The sequence below is a fragment of the Myotis yumanensis genome, unplaced genomic scaffold (assembly GCF_028538775.1).
Source record: "Myotis yumanensis isolate MYYU_CA2020_CCGP unplaced genomic scaffold, mMyoYum1.0.hap1 SCAF_1, whole genome shotgun sequence".
NCBI classification, from domain to species: Eukaryota; Metazoa; Chordata; class Mammalia; order Chiroptera; family Vespertilionidae; genus Myotis; species Myotis yumanensis.
This window is the reverse complement of record NW_027223752.1, coordinates 51,595,943-51,618,337: the sequence shown is the minus strand read 5'-3', so window position 1 is coordinate 51,618,337 and position 22,395 is coordinate 51,595,943. Positions and strand designations below refer to the sequence as shown.

Here is a 22,395-nt window from a genome sequence, read left to right as displayed (position 1 = left end):
ATTCTTCCTTCTCTGCTATCATACTCCATGGCTATATATATACACTGAGTGGCCAGATTATTATGACCACCTGACGTTTGTAGGCAAATTAGCTATAATTTTGCGCTGAAGTTGCTAGAGGGCCAGACCATTATAAATAGGGAAGCAGGTTGTTTACTATGACAATAGAAGTGATTTTTTTCTGAAGATATGGGTAAACAACGCGATTTAACAGCCTTTGAACATGGGATATATTTGAATGTGAGTGGCCAGATTATTATGACCACCTGAAGTTTGTAGGCAAATTAGCCATACACTGCATCGTATGGGATATGGAAGACGAAGGCCTGTTCGAACACCTTTGCTGTCTGCGGTTACCAAGATAAAATGTCTCCAATTCACACAGGAACACAAGGATTGGACAGTCGAGCATTGGGAAAAAAGTCATGTGGTCCGATGAATCACGTTTCCAGTTGCATCATGCAGATGGCAGAGTGAGAATTTGGCGGAAACAGCATGAAAGCATGCACCCCACATGCATGAGTACAACCCTTCAAGCTGGTGGGGGCAGTGTTATGGATTGGGGCATGTTTTCCTGGCATGATTTGGGACCTTGAATTCGTGTGGAACAGCGTTTGAATAGCACACATACCTAATTATTATGGCTGATCAAGTTCATCCTATCATGTTGATGGCGGATCCCAATGGAGATGGCTTCTTCCAGTAAGACAATGCACCATGCCACGGTGCTCGTATTGTGCAGGAGTGGTTTCAAGAACATGAGGGAGACTTTACCTTGCTTAGGTGGCCCCCACAATCACCAGATCTCAATCCAATTGAGCATTTGTGGGACGAAGTTAAAAGAGCCATCAGGCAGCTGGTTCCACAACCATCAAATCTCAACAGAACTGGACAGTGCTATTCATCAGGCATGGTGTCAGATTCCTTGCATCACCTTTCAACATCTCGGGGAGTCAATGCCAAGAAGAATCACCACAGTATTGAAGGCAAAAGGTGACCCAATGAAGTACTGATGGGGTAGTCATAATAATCTGGCCACTCACATTCAAATATATCCCACGTTCAAAGGCTGTTAAATCGCGTTGTTTACCCATATCTTCAGAAAAAAATCACTTCTACTGCCGTGGTAAACAACCTGCTTCCCTATTTATAATGGTCTGGCCCTCTAGCAACATCAGCGTGAAATTATAGCTAATTTGCCTACAAACGTCAGGTGGTCATAATAATCTGGCCACTCAGTGTGAGAGAGTGTGTGTGCGTGTGTGTGTGTGTGTGTGTGTGTGTGTATAAAATAATTTTATGTATCTTCATTTCCCTCCCCCAAAATAAAGTAAACCTTTCATTTCAGTGTAAGGGTTTTTTAAATCATTTTTATTTTTTTTGTTACAGTTGACATATACTGTTATATTAGTTTCAGGTGTACACCCCAGTGATTAGACATTATATAACTTACTAAGTGATCATCCCAATAAATCTCACACCCATCTGACACCATGCATATTTATTAGAATATTATTGACTATATTCCCTATGCTGTACTTTAAATCTCTATGATTATTCTGTAACTACCAATTTGTATTTCTTAATCCTTTCACCTTTTTCACCTATCCTTCCAACTCCCCCCTATCTGACAACTGTCAAAATGTTGTCTGTATCTACTTATCCATTTATTTATTTTTTAGATTCAGTTGTTATAGGTATGTATTCATTGCCATTTTATTGTTCAAATTTTTTTTAAAAGACCCTTTAACACTTCATATAATACTGGTTTGGTGGTGATAACTACTTTAGCTTTTTCTTATCTGTGCAGCTCTTTATCTGTCCCTCGATTCTAAATGATAGTTTTGCGATGTAGAGTAATTTTGGTTGTAGGTCCTTGCTTTTCATCACTTTTGATATTTTTTTTTGCCACTCCTTTCTGGTCTGCAAAGTTTCTGTTGAGAAATCAGCTGACAGTCTTATAGGAGTTCTCTTTATAATGAACAAATTAAACTAATGAACAAAATAGATCCAGAGACATTGAAGATAGAACAGACTGTGGAACCTCAGAAGGAAAGGATGGGGGGAGTGGGGAGGGAACAACAGTTACAATGTGTATTAACTCATTTAAAAATAACAATAATAAACCTATTACATGTCAATATGACATTTATGAAAGTTGTAGTTTCTAAAATAAAAATATTTAGTGAGAAGAATAGCATTGTTTTACATTTTTTACAAATCTTTTTTATGTCTGGCTTAATAGACAACAAGCTAGATTTTCATATATATTTCTACTAGAGGCCTGGTGCACGAAATTTGTACACTCGGGGGGAGGGGGTCCCCCAGCCTGGCCTGTGCCCTCTCGCAGTCCGGGAGTCCCTGGGGGATGTCCAACTGACGGCTTAGGCCTGCTTCATGCGGGGCGTGGGCCTAAGCCATCAGTCGGACATCCTCAGTGCTGCCGTGGAGGTAGGAGAGCCTCCCGCCACCGCCACTGCGCTCGCCAGCCATGAGCCCAGCTTCTGGCTGAGCGGCCCTCCCCACTGTGGGAGCGCATTGACCACCAGGGGGCAGATCCTGCATTAAGCGTCTGCCCCCTGGTGGTCAGTGCATGTCATAGCGACTGGTTATTCTGCTGTTTGGTCGATTTGCATATTAGCCTTTTATTATATAGGATATTCTCTTCATTGAAATACCACATGTCATGCAGCCTCTGGAAATCTTATATGCTCATGAGAGAATGAAAATAAAAAAACAGATTTGTCTTAGTATTATTATGAAAATGGTTTTGACTTTGTAGACCCCTTAAAAACTGACTTTGGGACTTCCCAGGGTCCCAGAACTACACTTTGAGAGCCACTGCACTGCCTTAAACAATTTTTTTTTAGTGGTTTTGTTGTTGTTGTTTTATTTTGGATTGGGGGGGGGGACATTAAAGATGTACATTTCATTTTGTAGCAATGTCTAGGCATTCTTGGCACCTGTACTGAGACCTTGATTACTCATTAGTAGAATTAGCACATTTAAAAGAGGAGTAAAAACAAGTCTTTAGTTTTAGAAATTGTGTTTATTAGACATTGACCACATACAGTCACACACTACATTCAAAGCTCACTGACAGCCCTAGCCAGTTTAGCTCAATGGATAGAGCGTCAGCCTGCAAATTGAAGGGTCCCAGGTTTGATTTCTGTCAAGGGCACATGCCCGGGTTGTGGGCTTGATCCCCAGTGGGGGTGTGCAGGAGGCAGCTGATCAATGATGTTTCTATCTCTCTATCCCTTTCCCTTCCCCCCCCACCCAAATCAATTTTTAAAAACAGTTTTGTCTGACTAACTGATTTCTTTGGTTACCAGCTATAGAATTTTCCCCCATGGACTTTGAGTTCCAAATATAACAGGCTCTTTAGAGAATCATGTAGTTAATGGATGTGGAATTTATATGGCCATGAAATCAGATAAGAGGACCCATAGGACCTGATGATATAGTTGCATTAGTGTCAACTCCCTGATTTCTTCAACTAAAGTAGATTACAAGAAAGTTGGATGTGATACAGAGGTTGGCAATAGGAGAAAGACTACTACTGCAAAAAGTATAGACATATTAATGACAAGAAAAAGTAACTGCTGACAACCCAAAGAGGAGATTGAAAAGCAAAACACACAAGAAAAGAGCAGAGCAATTTGGTCATAATTAATAGAGAACCGTTAACCCGTAATACCTTAATAACCTTTAATGGAATGTCTCTTACCATACCATAGGTTCATCATGTCTAAAATAATGTTCCTGAGTTATCAAGAAAAAGATTAAAATATCCTCTGTATATGGAGAGTCCTCAACTTATGAATGACTTGTGTTTCAAATTTAATTTAATTTTCAAAACATTTTTTTGGCACTCAAAATATTTTTCTATAGAAACAGTTAAACAGTTGTCATTTTGGGTTCCAGACAAACTGCTTTTTCATTTTTATCTGTTCAACAAACAACTTTTAGTGCCTAATATTAATAGAAGTATTTCAGCTCTGGTCTGTATGCTCACTGGTTAGAGCTCTGGCCTATGAACCAAAGGGTCACAGATTTGATTCCCAGTTAAAGGCACATACCTGGGTTTCAGGTTGAATCCCTGCCCTGGTCGGGGTGCATGTGGGAGACAACCAATTAGTGTGTCTCTCACATGGATGTTTCTCTCTCACCCCTTCTCCCCACTTCCACTCTCTCTAAAAAAAAATCAATGAAAAAAAATATCCTCGGGTGAGAACTAACAACAAAAGAAAAAGAAGGGCCCTGGCCAGTTTGGCTCAATAGATAGAACATCGATCTGCATACTGAAGGGTCCCGGGTTCGATTCCAGTCAAGGGCACATGCCCAGGGTAGGGTCTTGATCCCTGGTAGGGAGCATGCAGGAGGAACCAATCAATGATTCTCATCATTGATGTTTCTATCTCTCTCTCCCTCTCCCTTCCCCTGTGAAATCAGTGTGTGTGTGTGTGTGTGTGTGTGTGTGTGTGTGTGTGTGTGTATTTCAGTTAGCTTTCATTTATAGCTTTGTTTCTCTGAGAATGCTTTCTAAGGCCAAAACCTGGGCATATACCATTCCCCTCTGACCTCCATCATTTGCCCTGAAAGGGGTTCTATGGTCTACATCAGGGGTGGACAAACTAAGGCCCAGGTGCCAATCCAGTCCACTGCCTGTTTTTATAATTTTATTGGGACACAGCTATGCCCATTCCTTTACACATTATCTGTGACTCTTCTTGTGCACCAAGAGGTGAGAAGTTACCACAGAGACTATGTGGCCTGCAAAGCCTAAGAAACTTACTACGTGCCCTTACATTAAAAGTCTGTCAACCCCTGGTCTACACATTCTGGCCTGCCCTGGTCTCACTGTCCTCATCTCTTCCCCTCACTTCACTATATCCTCACTCTCCACTTTGCTGTGCCTCAACATGCCAAATGCATTCCCACTACTGGGTCTGTGTATCTGCTTTTCCCACTACCTAAAATGTTCTTCTAATTTCCACATGGCTACTCTCTCACCTCTCTTAGGTTCATCTGCTTGAATGTGCCCTTCTCATAAGGTTTGACTGCCCTTTATAAAATAGCTACATCCCCATCTCTCACATCTATTCTTTTGCTCTTAACTTATTTTTCTCCATAGGGCTTACCACTATCTCACCTATATTTACTTGTTCATTTATTGTCTGTCTCCCATCACTTGAATATAAGTTGCTTAAGAACAAGGACTGTTAGTTTGGTGCTTTGCTATATATCCCATTACTTTACAACAGTGTCTGGCCCAGAGTAGATGTTCATTTGTTGAATGAATGAATGAATGAATGATGAGTAGGTGGATACAAGGAAGCAATCATACGTACGTGTATGCTGACCTGCCCTTTATTCAGAGAGTAGTTGTCAGCATCAACCAGGATTGAAAATTCAGATTGAGCCCTAACCAGTTTGGCTCAGTGAATAGAGCATCTACGTACGAACTGAAGGGTCTTAGGTTCGATTTTGGCCGAGGGCACATGTCTGGGTTGTGGCCTCGATCGCCAGTAGGGTGAGTGCAGGAGGCAGCCAGTCAATGATTCTCTCTCATCATTGATGTTTCTCTCTCTCTCTCTACCTCTCCCTTCCTCTCTGAGATCAATAAAAATATATTTTTTTAAAAATCAGATTGAAACAAGATTTAAGAGCAGCATATAGGTAAATGCTGCTGTTTTCATTTGAAAACTCAAAGTTACTAGAGTATTCAGTAACACGTGATCTCTTACTCCTACCCTTTCTCTTTTTCAGTCCTTTATGTTGAAAGCAGACAGCTGGCCTTATTTATCTCAACCCCTGGTCTACACATTCTGGCCTGCCCTGTTCTCACTGTCCTCATCTCTTCCCCCCTAAGTACTGTTCTCCAGTACTTAGTCCAGTGAATTCCACAAAGAAGGCTCTTAATAAATATTTGCTCCCAGGAATAGACCTTCATATCTTCTTAGCTGTTTTATGTAACTTCACTACTTAGCACAATGCCTGGCAAATAATAGAAACTCAAGGAATAAATAAGTTAAACAAATTATTTGCCTGCTCAGGATAAGACACTGCTTCAGATTATCCACTGTTTTGTAACAAATTACCCCCAAAATATTAGTGGACTACAACAACATAACTATATCATATCGTTTCTGTAGGTCAGGAGTTCACTAGTGGCTTAGGTGGCTGGTTCTGTCTCGAGGTCTCTCATGAGGTCACAGTCAAGATGTCAGCTTATTTGATGCTGGAGGATCTACTTCCAAGTTGGCTCAGCACATGACTATTAGCTGGAGGCCTCTGTTTGTGGCCTCACGGACCTCTCTATAGGGTGCACTGCTTGAGTGTCCTCACAATACCACAGCTGTCTTCCCAAGAAAAGTAATTAATCCAAGAGCAAAAGCAAGGAGGAACTCTTTTATTACTTAGTCTGAGAAGTCACGCACATCACTTCCACCACATTCTGTTTATTGGAAACAAGTTGTCAAGTGCAACCCACACGCAAGGTGAGGGGAATTAGGCATCAACTTTTTGAAGGGAGGAATGTCAACAAATCTGTGGATAATTTCTAAACTGCCGCAATCACTCTGATACTCTGAATTGAATAAAGAGAAGTTGCCATTTGACATCTTTACTCCTTGCTCTCTATTTATTTAGATCATCTTTAACTTCTTTCAGCATACAAATCTTGTAGATGTTTTCTTAAATGTACACCTAAGTATTTCATTTTTTTGAGCTATTATAAATGGTATTGTTATATTTTTAAATTCAGTCCCCAAATGTTCATAGCTAGTATATAGTAGACATACAATTGAGTTTTGTATGTTTATCTTATATTCTATGACCTTATTAGTTCTAGGAGTTATTTATTTAGTCATTGAGATTTTCTATGTAGACAATCATGTGATGTGCATATAAGCACAGTTGTATCTCTTGCTTTCTGATCTGTATGCCTTTTCTTTCCTTTTCTTGTGTTATTGCAATAACTAGAACTTCTAGCACTATGTTGAATAAAAATAATGAAAGCAGCCCTAGCCGGTTTGGCTCAGTGGACTGAAGGGTCCCAGATTCGATTCTGGCCAAGGGCACATGCCTGGGTTGCGGGCTTGATCCCCAGTAGGGGGCATGCAGGAGGCAGCCGATCAATGATTCTCTCTCATCATTGATGTTTCTATCTCTCTATCCCTCTCCCTTCCTCTCTGAAATCAATTTTAAAAAAATATTTTTTTTTAAAAAAGAATAGTGAAAGCAGACATCCTTGCCTTGTTTCTGCTCTTAGGGGGAAAGCACTCAGTTTTTCATCATTAAGTATAACTTTCAGCTCCATATCTGGAATATAGAGGGAAAACGAAAACCCAGGGAACTCACCACCATGTTATTACTCAGGTCTTGAGGTCCTTAGCTGGTCTGCCTTCTTTTCTACACCTTTCACTATGGGGGAGTAGGAAAGGGAACTAGAGAGCATATAATGGTATTTAGGGATAGCCTCACTGAGATGACTTTTTTTTTTTTAATATATTTTATTGATTTTTTACAGAGAGGAAGGGAGAGGGATAGAGAGTTAGAAACATCGATGAGAGAGAAACATCGATCAGCCGCCTCCTGCACACTCCCCACTGGGGATGTGCTCGCAACCAAGGTACATACTCTTGACCGGAATCGAACCTGGGACCCTTGAGTCCGCAGGCTGACGCTCTATCCACTGAGCCAAACCGGTCAGGGCTGAGATGACTTTTGAGAAAAGGTTTGAAATAAGTGAAGGGAGAGTAAGCTTTGAGAATATGTTGTAGATAGAGGGAATGGCAAGTTCAAAGGCCATGAGATGGAAATATGCCTGTTGTGTTCAAAGAGCAAGTAGGTCACTGTGCTAGAGCAGAGTAGAAGATGACATTGACTAGAGAGGTAATGCAGGCCAAGATCACGTGAGTCCTTTAAGGTCACAATAAGAATTTAAACCTTTAAATCTGGGTGAAATGGAAAGAAGCTTTTGAAAGATTTTGAGCAAAGGAATCAGGATATGGTTTAGGTTTTAACAAGATCTCTCTGGCTTCTGTGCTATGACTAGGTCAGAGAGGGATAAGAATGGATGTAAATTAGGAGGCTCTTGGAATAATTTAAGGAGTTCTTGGAGCTGGAGAAGTGCAGGTAGTGAGATATGTCAAAATTTGGCTATATTTTGAAGGTTGAGCCAACAAGATTTGCTGTCAGGTGTGGGGCTTGAGAGTAAAACTCCGACGGTTTTGGACCTGACCTAAGCACCTGAAAGGATGAAAATGCCATTACCCGAAATAGGAAAAACTCAGAGCCAGTTATTGGTTGGTTGGGGAGGGGATGTGTCAGGGGAAGAGTGGATGTCAGGAGCTTAGTTTGGCTCATGTTAAATTTGAGATCTCTATTTAGACATCAAATGGAAATGTCAAATTTGCAATCAGATATATGAATCTGGAGCTGAACTGAATTTGAGGGAAAGGTTGGGGCTGGAAATAGAAGTTCAGGAGACATCAGTTAGACATAAAGAAGTACAAGATGCTGAGGAATGACCAGAAAGATGAGAGGAAAACCAGGAGAGTGTGACGTTCTTGCTTTGGAAGCCAAGTGAAGGAAGTGCTTCAGGGAGAGTGGTCAGCTGAGCATGAAGGGACCAGATCCCTGAAAGCAAGTATGTACTAGAAGAAATGGTAAAAATGAGGTAAAATTTACTCTTTCCACTATTGTGCTTGGATCAGTCTCGAATACACAACTGTTTTTGAGGTTTTGAATTGTCCTCTGAAGTAAAGCAGGTTTTGAGTCAACATTGCACTTTCCTTGAGATCTGGGGGAACTTTACTGCTTGCTGCCTTATACCTAAGTCCAAACCCCTTTACCCGGTTCCTGGAAAACAAGTGATCACTTTTTTTTTAAATTAAATCTTTATTGTTCAGATTACTACAGTTGTTCCTCTTTTTCCCCCCCATAGCTCCCCTCCACCCGGTTCCCACCCCACCCTCTGCCCTTACCCACCCCCCCCCCCACTGTCCTCATCCATAGGTGTACGATTTTTGTCCAGTCTCTTCCTGCACCCCCCATACTCCTCCCCCCCCCCCCAGAATAGTCAGTCCACTCCCTTTCTATGCCCCTGATTCTATTATATTCACTAGTTTATTCTGTTCATCAGATTATTTATTCACTTGATTCTTAGATTCACTTGTTGATAGATGCATGTTTGTTGTTCATAATTTGTATCTTTACCTTTTTCTTCTTCTTCCTCTTCTTAAAGGATACCTTTCAGCATTTCATATAATACTGGTTTGGTGGTGATGAACTCCTTTAGCTTTTTCTTATCTGTGAAGCTCTTTATCCGACCTTCAATTCTGAATGATAGCTTTGCTGGGTAAAGTAATCTTGGTTGTAGGTTCTTGCTATTCATCACTTTGAATATTTCTTGCAACTCCCTTCTGGCCTGCATAGTTTCTGTTGAGAAATCAGCTGACAGTCATATGGGTACCCCCCTGTAGGTAACTGACTTTTTTTCTCTTGCTGCTTTTAAGATTCTCTTTTTGTCTTTTGCTCTTGGCATTTTAATTATGATGTGTCTTGGTGTGGTCCTCTTTGGATTCCTTTTGTTTGGGGTTCTCTGCACTTCCTTGACTTGTAAGTCTATTTCTTTCACCAGGTAGGGGAAGTTTTCTGTCATTATTTCTTCAAATAGGTTCAGGTGATCACTTTTAAGAAGGAGTACTACTCAGCACTCTAAAACTTAATGTTTAATGAGATTATGTCTGTAAGACCCTTGGTAAATATGAAACTACCTGGAGAAACACAAGGCACAAATTATTACTACTATTTTTAGGACTATAATCTTCAAATAAGCCAAGTCATTCCCTATTTTGTGAACATTATTCAAAATAGGAAGCTTTCTGAAATGAACACCAATTTTTCTCTTCAGCCTACTTACTGCCCTAAAGCTACCCCCTAATAGAGAAACTGGGTCTGTTAAGTGTTGTTTTTTTTCCTGCTTTTTCTTTCCTGTCCTCTTATTCTCCCAGCTGTCTCAACTCAGAACCTTGTAGGAAGAGAGTTACACTTCAGAAAAATGTGTTTGCTTTGACATTTAAACAAGCCTCCATTTTGTTTTTCCATACAGAATTTTCCCCTCTTGCATCTGCAGCAGTCTCTCTGACCTGTCTTCTTTTCTACTCATTCATTATTACTAAGGTTTTCAGATTATACCAGAGGAAGAAGACAGATTTATAAATGTGTTCCTGCCCAGCTCTTTCAAGAGTGGGACTTAACATTCTAATTGTATGCCTGTTCTCTATACACAGCTGTGCTCATCTGCTCTTATTAATGAAGTGCCTATCTCTAAGTCTTACCTTGTCTGGAAATAAATGGACTCTGTTCCTGTTCAAATTGGTTATACAGTAATCAGAGCAGCCCATCACTGGGAGGAGACATCCATTTGAATTCACTTGCTAATAGCCAGAGAGAATTTGGCCTAATTGCTTTCTTAGGTTTGCCATTTCCCTTAAGATGTCAGTACCCTAGAAAGGGATAGAAGGGATAGGAATCCTGTCCTTTTCCCCTCTGGATCCCCCCCGCCCCTCACCCATACCCCTGCAATCCTGTGTGTGTTTTTAGCTAAGATAAAGATAAAGGGACATTTTGAGGAAATTGTGTAAAAAGAATCAAAATCCACTAGTGATTGCTGTGTAATGCCTTAAAGATCTGACCACTAATAAATAATGAGATCTTTGGTAAATTACTTAGCCTTTCTGGGCTTTCATTTCCTGATTTGTACAGTAGCTTTAACAACCCCTATTTGGCAGGATTGTTGGGAGGACTCTGATTTCTCTTAATGGTGTGCCTTATTCAAAAAGTGATTTAAGGCTGTGAATATTTGATAAGCTAATGAGTATGAAAACACATAGCACATAATAGATGTTCAATAAATGTTTGAATTAGACTCTAATTGACTAAATCAAAGTTCTTTCCTGCCCTAATTTCATCAGACTGAGACTTCCTGAAAGGATAATGCCCTCCTCCCTCTCCCCCCAATTCCCTTCTCTGATCTGGTTTTATGACAGAGCATCATAAAATCTGATCCCAAAGAGAACAGAGGCTAAATAAGGTCTTATTTAAAAGGCATGCCCAAGAGTTCAGGGCTCGAGTCCTGTACTCCATGGTTTTATCTAAGCACTTTCTTTGTATTGACATAATAAAAGCCTACTATGGGCTAGTTATCTAATTTAAATCTTATCATTTATTTGTTTTAATTCTGTAGTATTGATTAAAAATCTAAGGTTCGTAGAGGTTAAATGTCTTGTCCAAGATTACACTGTAGCAGAGCAAGGATTTGGACTAAGGTTTTCTAACTACAAGTCCAGTGAATTTTAGACAGCCTTCTACATCTAAGAAGAAAATGAATAAAGGTGAGTTACTGCAGATAGGCCCTGGGAATGGAGTGCTGACCCAAATAGTATTATACTAGTGTGTGACCAAGATGAACAGAAGGCTAACTCTAGAGTCTCCAGACTTATTCTCTAGATACATTACATAGAAAATGTGCCTCGGGACTTCCAGTCAGAAAGACCGTGTTCGAACTTTTGACACATCCCTTCTGGTCCAAACACATAACAAGGAGTAAAATATATAAAGTGAAAATCAAAGAACATGTTTGGGCTCAAAAACAAAATAACCATCTCCAGGGATCAAAAATAGAAAAGACAGAAGTCACTGGGGCTGAAGCTGTGGGCCTGCTCTCCTCCAGATCTGGGAACAGAGAATGGTGCCTGAGCACCAACTAGATACTGAAAGTGCTTCCTAAAGAGATAGAACTAGAGGCCAGGGGAGTCAGATGCCAACCCTCAACCAGCCTCATAAAAGGAGGCTTTAACTAGTTAATTGAATAGAGGAGGAAGGAAGCCTAAGGAGTTGGGAAGAAGTATGTCTAGCTGCCTGCTGGTTCACTGACTAAAACTATGATATCCTAAATTTCTTCTAATGGCATAGACCATTCGAAGACCTGTTCACACTAGGTCCTTAGGGGACTAGATGGGGAAAATTGCAAAAGTATGAAACAGAGAAAGGGGAAATCAGTAACAAAAACATCTCACTCAAAAAGAGCCTGCAAACTGCCCTGGTCAGTTTGGCTCAGTGGTTGGTGGTTAAAGCATCAACCCGCAGGACCGAAGGGTTGTGGGTTCAATTCCTGGTCAAGGGAATGTACCTGGGTTGCAGGTTCCCCAGCCCCAGTAGGTACGGGTGTGTGCAGGAGGCAACCAATAGATGTGTCTCTCTCACATCAATGATTTTCCCTCCCTCCCTCCCTCCCTCCCTCCCCTGACCCCTTCGTTCCACTCTCTCAAAACAATGGAAAAAATGTCCTTGGGTGAGGATAAGTTTTTTTTAAAAAAACAGCCTACAAAACAAAATTTTATATAATAGAAAACTAACACTAAGAAAGATAACCAGTAAAATTTAACCAGGACTTACACTTTGAGGAAGATAGACATACTTTTTCCTAGTTCTCGCACTAGGAAATACAACTAAAAACCCTGTCCATTATATATAAAACAAATATAACAAGATTGTGAAAGGTGTAGAAAAGAAGGCAGACCAGCTAAGGACCTCAAGACCTGAGTAATAACATGGTGGTGAGTTCCCTGGGTTTTCGTTTTCCCTCTATATTCCAGATATAGAGCTGAACGTTATACTTAGTGATGAAAAACTGAGTGCTTTCCCCCTAAGAGCAGAAACAAGGCAAGGATGTCTGTTTTCACTATTCTTATTCAACGCAGTGCTGGAAGTTCTAGCTATTGCAATAACACAAGAAAAGGAAAGAAAAGGCATACAGATCAGAAAGCAAGAGATACAACTGTGCTTATATGCACATCACATGACTGTCTACATAGAAAATCTCAATGACTAAATAAATAACTCCTAGAACTAGTAAGTGACTTTAGATAGGTCATAGAATATAAGATAAACATACAAAACTCAACTGTATGTCTACTATATACTAGCTATGAACATTTGGGGACTGAATTTAAAAATGTAATAATACCATTTATAATAGCTCAAAAAAATGAAATACTTAGGTGTAAATTTAACAAAACATCTACAAGATTTGTATGCTGAAAGAAGTTAAAGATGATCTAAATAAATAGAGAGCACATAGTAAAGATGTCAATTTTTCCCAAATTGATAATGTAGGTTAATGCAATTTCTGTCAAAATTTCAGCAAGATATTTTGTAGATATAGATAAGATTATTCTAAAATAAGATTTTAAGACCTATATAGCCACAGTAATCTATGAGACTGTAATATTTGCAGAGGGATAGACACTTACTCCAATGGAACAGAGCAGAGAATGAGGAAATAGACAGATACACCCAATTGATTTTGGCAAAGATACCAAATCAATTCTTGGCATCATGAATTAACAAATGGACATCATGGACCGAGGGGAGGGGGTGGGGGGGGGGAATCTCATATAAAAATTGACTCAAATCAAGGACTAAAACAGAAAACTGTAAAACTTTTAGGAAAAAAAAATCTAGAAAAAATCTTCAGTAGGCAAAGAATTCTTAGACTTACACCAAAAACATGATTCCTGAATGGCACAAAATCTTATAAATAAGTCATTGATTGGTGGATACATGAGTTTTTGTTAGGTTATTGTTTGTAATTTTTTAGTATGTTTGAAACACTGCATAATACCATTTATAATACCATTACCATTGGTATTTAAGTTATAAAACTGTGTCTTAATTGGACACATTAAATCTTTGCAACTGTTGCCCATCTTACAGGTCCATGGTAGTGTTGTGGGCAGTTCCCATAGAACTATTTCAGCCCAATCCTGTTTGTCCTATTGGGACCCACATTACCCCTAAACCCTCCTATAGGAGCCAGAATGCTATTCAAATGGAAAAATACTCTTTTCGGTGGTCAATAGGGTTTCTCTTGTCTATATCTGAGTCTTTTTGTCTTCCAGGGATGTTGGTAGTGAATGTAACATGGAGGAACAAGACATACGTAGGTACACTTCTTGACTGCACACGGCATGATTGGGCACCCCCCAGGTAAGCACTTTACGGCTTTTTAGTTTATGTTAGTCTGAACCACCCTAATCAGTGATCTCTTATACCTTTATCCAGGTAGGATTGGATAGGTTTTTTGGGTTTGTTTTTTAATTTTTTTTATATATATTTTTATTGATTTCAGAGAGGAAGGGAGAGTGAGAGAGAGATAGAAACATCAATGATGAGAATCATTGATCGGCTGCCTCCTGTACACCCCACACAGAATTGAGCCCACAACCCAGGCATATACCCTAACCAGGAATCAAACCGTGACCTCCTGGTTCATAGGTTGACGCTCAACCACTGAGCCTGCTGGCCGGGCTATAGGGTTGGATAGTTTTCAAGACACCCAGCTTTAGGTTGTACACTTGAAACTAATACAATATTATATGTCAAATGTAATTGAAGAATAAAAATTATTAATTTAAAAAAAGGGAAAAATTTAAGAAATTAACAGCATCTCCTAGCAGTATTTTTCACCTTAGATATAATAGATGTGTTTCTATAAAATAAAAGCATTTGCCATACAGGGGAAGGAAAAATAAAAGGCACCCAGCTTTTAAAGGACATTATGGTATAGAGACAAAGGGAGCCACTATATTTATCTGGCATTCAAGAATAAATTAATCAGGCCCTGGTCGGTGCTGCTCAGTGGTAGAGCGTCAGCCCACAGACCAAAAGGTTGCAGGTTCAATTCCGGGTCAAGGGCACACACAAAAAAAAAGAAAGAAAAAGAATAAATGAGTTAGGTGTTGATGGGTTGGATAGAAGTGGGTGGAGATCCTACTTAAGTCTTCATCTGTAATTATTGAATTCTGACTGCTATCTGTAGTCACTTTGAGACTCCGTGTCTGAAAGGTCATTAGAGTCTGACTATCAGTGTGCAAACATTCATTGATGATCCTTTTTGATGGTAGCTATCTCTGAAAAGTTTAAACTCAAGAACATTTTGGGGTTTTTTTTTTAAACTACTGGACACTGTTGGTTTCACAAGGACCTTTTCAAATTGCAATTTGATCTTAAGATTGGCATTTCAGTGAATGGCACCTTATAGCTTATTCCTAATATTAGTTTGAAGTTTGGTAGGCTTTAGGGAACCCAAATGTTGGGGAATAATTTACAGCTAGTATGCAGAAAGCATTCTAGGAGCTCACCACTTAATTGCAGTTCCCACTCTTTCAGAAGTTCCTTTAGCAAATCATATTCATTGAAAATGATAGTTACCATCTGGACAATTCTTCTGGAGACTGCAGCAAAACTGGTTTGAAGTTGTTTTCACTTCTTAATAATATTCTATTGTGTTTGTCCTTTGCCAAGGTTCTGTGACTCTCCCACCAGTGACTTGGAAATGCGAAACGGTCGGGGTAGAGGCAAACGCATGCGTCCCAACAGTAACACACCTGTCAGTGAGACAGCAACAACCTCTGACAGCAAAGGGACCAGCAGCAGCAGCAAAACCCGAGCAGGAGCCAATAGCAAAGGCCGTCGGGGCAGCCAGAATTCTTCAGAGCACCGCCCACCTGCCAGTAGCACCTCTGAGGATGTCAAGGCCAGCCCTTCCTCAGTGAATAAGCGGAAAAACAAACCCCTTTCAGACATGGAGCTGAATTCTAGCTCAGAGGACTCCAAAGGGAGCAAGCGTGTCCGTACGAATTCCATGGGCTCAGCCACTGGCCCCCTCCCTGGGACCAAGGTGGAACCCACTGTTCTAGATAGAAACTGTCCCTCCCCAGTCCTGATTGACTGTCCCCACCCAAACTGTAACAAGAAGTATAAGCACATCAATGGACTTAAGTACCATCAAGCTCACGCCCATACAGATGATGACAGCAAGCCAGAAGCAGATGGAGACAGTGAGTACGGAGAGGAGCCCACACTCCATGCAGACCTCGGGAGCTGCAATGGTGCCTCTGCCTCACAGAAAGGTTCCTTGTCCCCTGCCCGCTCAGCTACCCCCAAAGTTCGGCTCGTAGAGCCCCATAGCCCTTCTCCTTCAAGCAAATTCAGCACAAAAGGTCTGTGTAAGAAAAAGTTGAGTGGGGAAGGGGACACAGACCTTGGGGCCTTATCCAATGATGGCTCTGATGATGGACCGTCAGTTATGGATGATACAAGCAATGATGCCTTTGATTCTTTGGAAAGGAAATGTATGGAAAAAGAAAAATGTAAAAAACCCTCTTGTTTGAAACCTGAAAAGATGCCTTCCAAGAGCTTAAAGTCAGCCCGGCCCATTGCCCCAGCCATCCCCCCACAACAAATCTACACCTTCCAGACAGCCACCTTCACAGCAGCCAGCCCAGGCTCCTCCTCGGGCTTGACCACCACAGTGGTCCAAGCCATGCCCAACAGCCCCCAGCTCAAGCCCATTCAGCCCAAGCCCACTGTGATGGGAGAACCTTTCACAGTCAACCCTGCCTTGACTCCAGCCAAGGATAAGAAAAAGAAAGACAAAAAAAAGAAGGAGTCTTCAAAGGAACTTGAAAGTCCTCTGACTCCTGGCAAGGTCTGTCGAGCAGAAGAAGGCAAAAGCCCATTCAGGGAATCATCAGGAGATGGGATGAAAATGGAGGGGCTCCTAAATGGCTCATCAGACCCCCACCAGAGCCGACTGGCCAGCATCAAGGCTGAAGCTGATAAGATATACAGCTTCACAGACAATGCCCCCAGCCCTTCCATTGGAAGCAGTAGCCGCCTAGAGAGCACTACCCCTACCCAGCCCATGACTCCCTTACATGTAGTGACTCAGAATGGAGCTGAAGCCAGCTCCGTCAAAACCAACAGCCCTGCCTACTCCGACATCTCTGATGCTGGGGAGGACGGGGAGGGCAAAGTGGAGAGTGTCAAATCCAAGGACCCTGAGCAGTTGGTTAAGGAAGGGGCTAAGAAAACTCTTTTCCCCCCTCAGCCACAGAGCAAAGACTCCCCATATTACCAAGGCTTTGAGAGTTACTACTCTCCAAATTACGCACAGTCCAGCCCAGGGACGCTGAACCCCAGCAGCCAGGCAGGAGTGGAAAGCCAGGCCCTGAAGACAAAAAAGGATGAGGAGCCTGAGAGCATAGAGGGGAAAGCGAAGAGCGATGTCTGTGAGGACAAGAAGCCAGAGCTGAGCAGTTCCAGTCAGCAGCCCTCTGTCATCCAGCAACGTCCCAACATGTACATGCAGTCCCTGTACTACAACCAGTATGCCTACGTGCCCCCCTATGGCTACAGCGACCAGAGTTACCACACCCACCTCCTGAGCACGAACACAGCTTACCGGCAGCAATATGAGGAACAGCAGAAACGGCAGAGCTTGGAGCAGCAGCAGCGGGGACTGGACAAGAAGGCAGAGTTGGGCCTGAAGGAGCGGGAGGCAGCACTCAAGGAAGAATGGAAGCAAAAGCCGTCAATTCCACCAACTCTCACCAAGGCTCCCAGCCTGACAGACCTGGTGAAGTCAGGACCCAGCAAGGCCAAGGAGCCAGGGGCTGACCCTGCCAAGTCAGTCATTATTCCCAAGTTAGATGACTCTTCCAAACTCCCCAGCCAGGCCCCAGAAACACTTAAAGTGAAGCTGAGTGAGGCCAGCCATCTAGGCAAGGAGGCTTCTGAGGCTAAGACAGGTGCTGAGTGTGGCCGACAGGCGGAGGTGGATCCAATACTCTGGTACCGACAGGTAACTGTTCTGGGAAGAAATAGAAATACTGTCTGTCTTTCTCTCTTCCTCACAATCAGGGTTGTCCTGATTTAGGAGGTCAACAGAATACAGGTTAGCAGGAGAAATCTATAATTTTAGGGATATTTTTACCTTTGTAAATCATTTTAATGTTTTTCAAAAAGCACTTTTAGCCCTGATCAGTATACTCAGTATTTAGGGCATCGGCCCATGCACCAAAGGGTCTCATTCGATTCCCAGTCTGCAGCACATACCTGGATTGCAGGTTTACTCCCCACCCCCAGTCGGGGTACCTGCAGAGGGCAAACAGTCGATGTCTCTCTCTCACATTGATGTTTTTCTCTCCCCACCTCCCTCCCTCCCTTCCACTCTCTCTGAAAAGCAATGGGAAAAAATATATATCCTCTGGTGAGAATTAACGAACGAAAAAGGGGGGGGTGGGGGACGGTACTGTTACATCAGTGAAAGGTCTTTTCCCATTTGACAAGAGAGGCCCAAAACAAAACAAAACTGGAACCCAGCTATCTGGATTCCTAGTACAGTGTTTCTTCCAGTGTTCGGTTCCTGTGGCATGATTTCATGGTGATCTGTCCATATTTTAGAATAGGCCAGAAGTACACTACTCAAACTGTTACTTGCAAAAATATTTTATAGGAAGAGCTAGAACCAAGAACTTGGTCTCACATCTTGCTCTGCTCAAGAGACTTATTTTCTTTTTTTAATATGTTTTTATTGATTTTATAGAGAGAGGAGGAAGAGGGAGAGAGAGACAGACAGACAGACAGAAACATCAATCATCTGCTTCCTGCATGTCCCCTACTCGGAATTGAGCCCACAACCTGGGCATGTGCCCTGACCCAGAATTGAACCAGAAACCATGGGATGACGCTCAACCAAATGAGCCGTACCTGCCAGGGCTGCTCAAGAAACTTAAGAAAGTCTTCCCTTCCCTGTTGGTGCCACAGTTAGACCTTCCGCCCGAGTTTGCCCTGAAGAAATGAAACAACCTAAATACCCTTGGAAAGGGAGCAGCCTCTTCTGTTCAGAGAGTCATTTCTCCAGAATGCTGGTTCTCGCTGAGGAGACCCACCGACAGATTTCCTCTTCTTTCCCCCTCTTTCTTTCTTTCCCTTGAGGCCGGGAGGGGTCAGGCTTTTTAAGCAGGAGGGACCAGAGGTCATTGTAAACGATCAATAGAGGCCACTGGCATTCTCTGCCCTGGTGTCTGCTTTGGTGTTTGCTGGGACCCTGGGCTTGAACTATCACTCACTCTCTCTCTCCTTCATTTGTGCAACGCTCAGTGCTCATTCTGTGATTGTAGGAAGCTGAGCCCCGGATGTGGACATATGTTTATCCTGCCAAGTACTCAGACATCAAGTCAGAAGATGAGAGGTGGAAAGAGGAGCGGGACCGCAAATTGAAGGAGGAAAGGAGTCGGAATAAGGACTCTGTCCCCAAGGAGGATGGGAAAGAAAGCACAAGTAGTGACTGCAAGCTGCCCACTTCTGAGGAATCCCGCCTTGGGAGCAAGGAGCCCCGGCCAAGTGTCCATGTGCCTGTGTCCTCCCCCCTCACCCAGCACCAGTCCTACATCCCCTACATGCACGGCTACTCCTACAGCCAGTCCTATGACCCCAACCACCCCAGCTACCGGGGCATGCCTGCTGTGATGATGCAGAACTACCCAGGTAGGCACCACCCTTCCAGCTGGTGTTCCATGAACTGCGGGTGGAAACGAAGCAGAGATTTCAAATCCAGTTTTCTTGCTCAGTCCTAAGGCTTATTGGGGCTCAGGTAGATGACAGCCCTTTTTTGAATGTGACATTCTGTGAAGTGGCCCCTCTACACCCAACTCTTTGACCCCTAATTACAGTCTGTGGAACCACCTCTACCTCCCTTGCTTCACTATAAGGTTGCCTCTATGATCACTTTTCATGGATAACAAAAGGTAAAACTCTGTACCACTGCCATCTTCCCTCAACGAGGATTTGTTACACACACATTCTTTATTTTGCAGTGCACTCCGGCACTGTGGAGAACGCAAAAGACATAGGGAGCTTACAGCTTAATTGTAGCATGAGAGACACGTAACAAATAACATTCAAACCAGCACACTGCATGTATTCATTTACAAGATCCTGTTCAGCTGTAAGATTGGAAGGCAGGAGGGGGAAGAGCATTGGAAGTCAGATTGTGGGGAAGTTCAGCTAGAAGAGGCTGAGCTTGGGAAAGACAAGCTCTTTACACTGCCATCCTTGAGTTCTTGGGGGACACACAGTAGGAGTTTGAGTTTTTAACTTGTTAGAAGAAAATTCTCTTATTCCACTCTACTCACTGATGTCTGTTGCCTGAACAGCTATGTGTGGTGCTTCTGGGGTGAGAGAGAACTTCTGTCACTCCTTCAAGCTGCCCCTCCCTATAGGAGAGCAGCCTAAATAGTCTTGATATCCTGGTATAGCATTATAAGGACACATAAGCTTTCAGACAGATAGGAAATTGTCTCATTCCTTTCTTCTGTTGCCCCTACTCATCTTTATAAAAACAGTACTGTTGGGCCCTAACTGGTTTGGCTCAGTGGATAGAGCGTCGGCCTGCAGACTCAAGGGTCCCAGGTTTGATTCCAGTCAAGGGCATGTACCTTGGTTGCCGGCACATCCCCAGTAGGGAGTGTGTAGGAGGCAGCTGATCGATGTTTCTCTCTCATCAATGTTTCTAACTCTATATTCTCCCTTCCTCTCTGTAAAAAATCAATAAAATATATTTTTTTAAAAAAAACAGTACTGTTGGATGAGTGCCTGATCTGGGCTGGGCACTGTCCTAGGTATTTATGTGCATTATCTTATTTAATCCATTGGACACCCTGTGAAATAAGATTTGGTATCTTCATTTTGGTGGTGAAGAAACTGAAGCTCAGAAAGGTTGTTAATTTGCTCAAGGCTACCCAACTGTTAAGTCTCAGTAGTAGGGTTTGAGCCCAAGGCCATCTGCCTTCATATCCTATGACTTTTCCACTTCGTAGTCTCACCTGTCCAGGCTGAATCTCTGAGAGGGAAATTGATTCCCAGTAACTGCGGGTCATGTTCCTAATATCCCTAAGCTAATTTTGCCTCTAGAGCAGCCGTGGGCAAACTACGGCCCGCGGGCCGGATCCAGCCCGTTTGAAATGAATAAAACTAAAAAAAAAAAAGACCGTACCCTTTTATGTAATGATGTTTACTTTGAATTTATATTAGTTCACACAAACACTCCATCCATGCTTTTGTTCCGGCCCTCCGGTCCAGTTTAAGAACCCATTGTGGCCCTCGAGTCAAAAAGTTTGCCCACCCCTGTTGTAGAGCTCAGTAAAGAAAGGACAAACTAACCATCTCAGCCCAAAGACACCAGGGTAGAAACTATCCCTGTGCCTATCCCTCCCAGCCACGCTCACTAATACAGTTTCTTCTACCTCTCGCATCTCCCTGACTGCTTTCTTTTTCCTTTCCCAGGTTCCTACCTACCTTCCAGCTACTCTTTCTCCCCATATGGCAGCAAGGTCTCAGGGGGTGAAGACGCTGACAAGGCACGAGCCAGCCCCAGTGTCAGTTGTAAATCCAGCTCAGAGTCCAAAGCCTTGGACATCTTACAGCAGCATGCCAGTCACTACAAGAGCAAGTCTCCCACGGTAAGGGAAGTTCAGTTACACTGGCTGGTATCAGACCAATAGGGCTGAAATCGGGGTCCGGGAGAAGGTGGACAAGGTCAGGTCCTAACCACAGTGCAGTTGACTCCTCCAGGCACCACTTGATTCTTAGGTGTCCTGCATGTTTGAGGAGTCATGATGTGGGCTCTAGCATCTTGCTCTCGTGTGTGTCTCACAATAGTGCTTTTGTGTTGCTTTCCTTTCCAGATAAGTGATAAAACTTCTCAGGAGAGAGATCGGGGAGGCTGTGGGGTGGTTGGGGGTGGTGGCAGCTGTAGCAGCATCGGCGGAGCAGGTGCCAGTGATAGGAGTGTAGACCGGCCCCGCACCTCTCCTTCCCAGCGCCTGATGTCCACACACCACCACCACCACCACTTGGGGTACTCACTGCTCCCAGCACAGTACAACTTACCCTATGCAGCAGGTAAGCCTCATTTCCCACTGCCTGCCTTTTAAACTCCATAGCAGTTGTCCACAGCAAGGAGCCCTGGCAAGAATCAGAATCCTAGCCTCCTGCAGACCATCATTAAAGCATATGACATTTATTTCCTCCCTTGGAGCTTGGGGACTCTCAAACTTCTCCAGAAAGTTGGCTTTCATATTCAAAAGAATAAGGAACAGGTGTTCCCACAGCCAAAGAGAAACAAGCAGCTGAAAAATGGAGCCTTATTCTCTATCCCTAGCAACTGTATCTGGCCAAGTATTACATTTTTTTTCTGTCAGCACCCCAAAACTCAATAGAGTTAGGAAAGTAAGGAGAAACTCCTCCCTTCCCCACACAGCTGGTAAAGAGAAAGTGCTTAAATCAAAGGTTCTGGGAGTGCTACACTAACATGTCCTCCTCCTCACTCAGGGCTTTCTTCCACAGCCATTGTGGCCAGCCAGCAAGGCTCAACTCCCTCACTCTACCCACCGCCCCGGAGGTGAGAATGGTAAGTGATTTTTAATTTGGGGCAGCACATAGAGTAGAGATAGTTGATCACAACTATCGTGGGTC

General features: G+C 42.8%; 1 protein-coding gene across 5 annotated transcripts in view; it reads left to right on the top strand.

Annotated features, from left to right (window-relative positions):
* The window catches only part of ZNF609 (zinc finger protein 609), a 224,117-nt gene that overhangs the window by 188,873 nt on the left and 12,849 nt on the right, over window positions 1-22,395 (top strand). For 4 of the 5 annotated variants that reach the window (XM_070420973.1, XM_070420956.1, XM_070420982.1 and 1 more), the window contains 6 exons: window positions 13,974-14,061; window positions 15,379-17,719; window positions 19,041-19,407; window positions 21,205-21,380; window positions 21,606-21,822; window positions 22,252-22,330. In XM_070420973.1, coding sequence (XP_070277074.1) covers window positions 13,974-14,061; window positions 15,379-17,719; window positions 19,041-19,407; window positions 21,205-21,380; window positions 21,606-21,822; window positions 22,252-22,325 — 3,263 coding nt within the window. In that variant the 3' untranslated portion in view covers window positions 22,326-22,330. The remainder of the gene's footprint in view (window positions 1-13,973; window positions 14,062-15,378; window positions 17,720-19,040; window positions 19,408-21,204; window positions 21,381-21,605; window positions 21,823-22,251; window positions 22,331-22,395) is intronic. The other variant, XM_070420965.1, reaches the window with a different exon arrangement.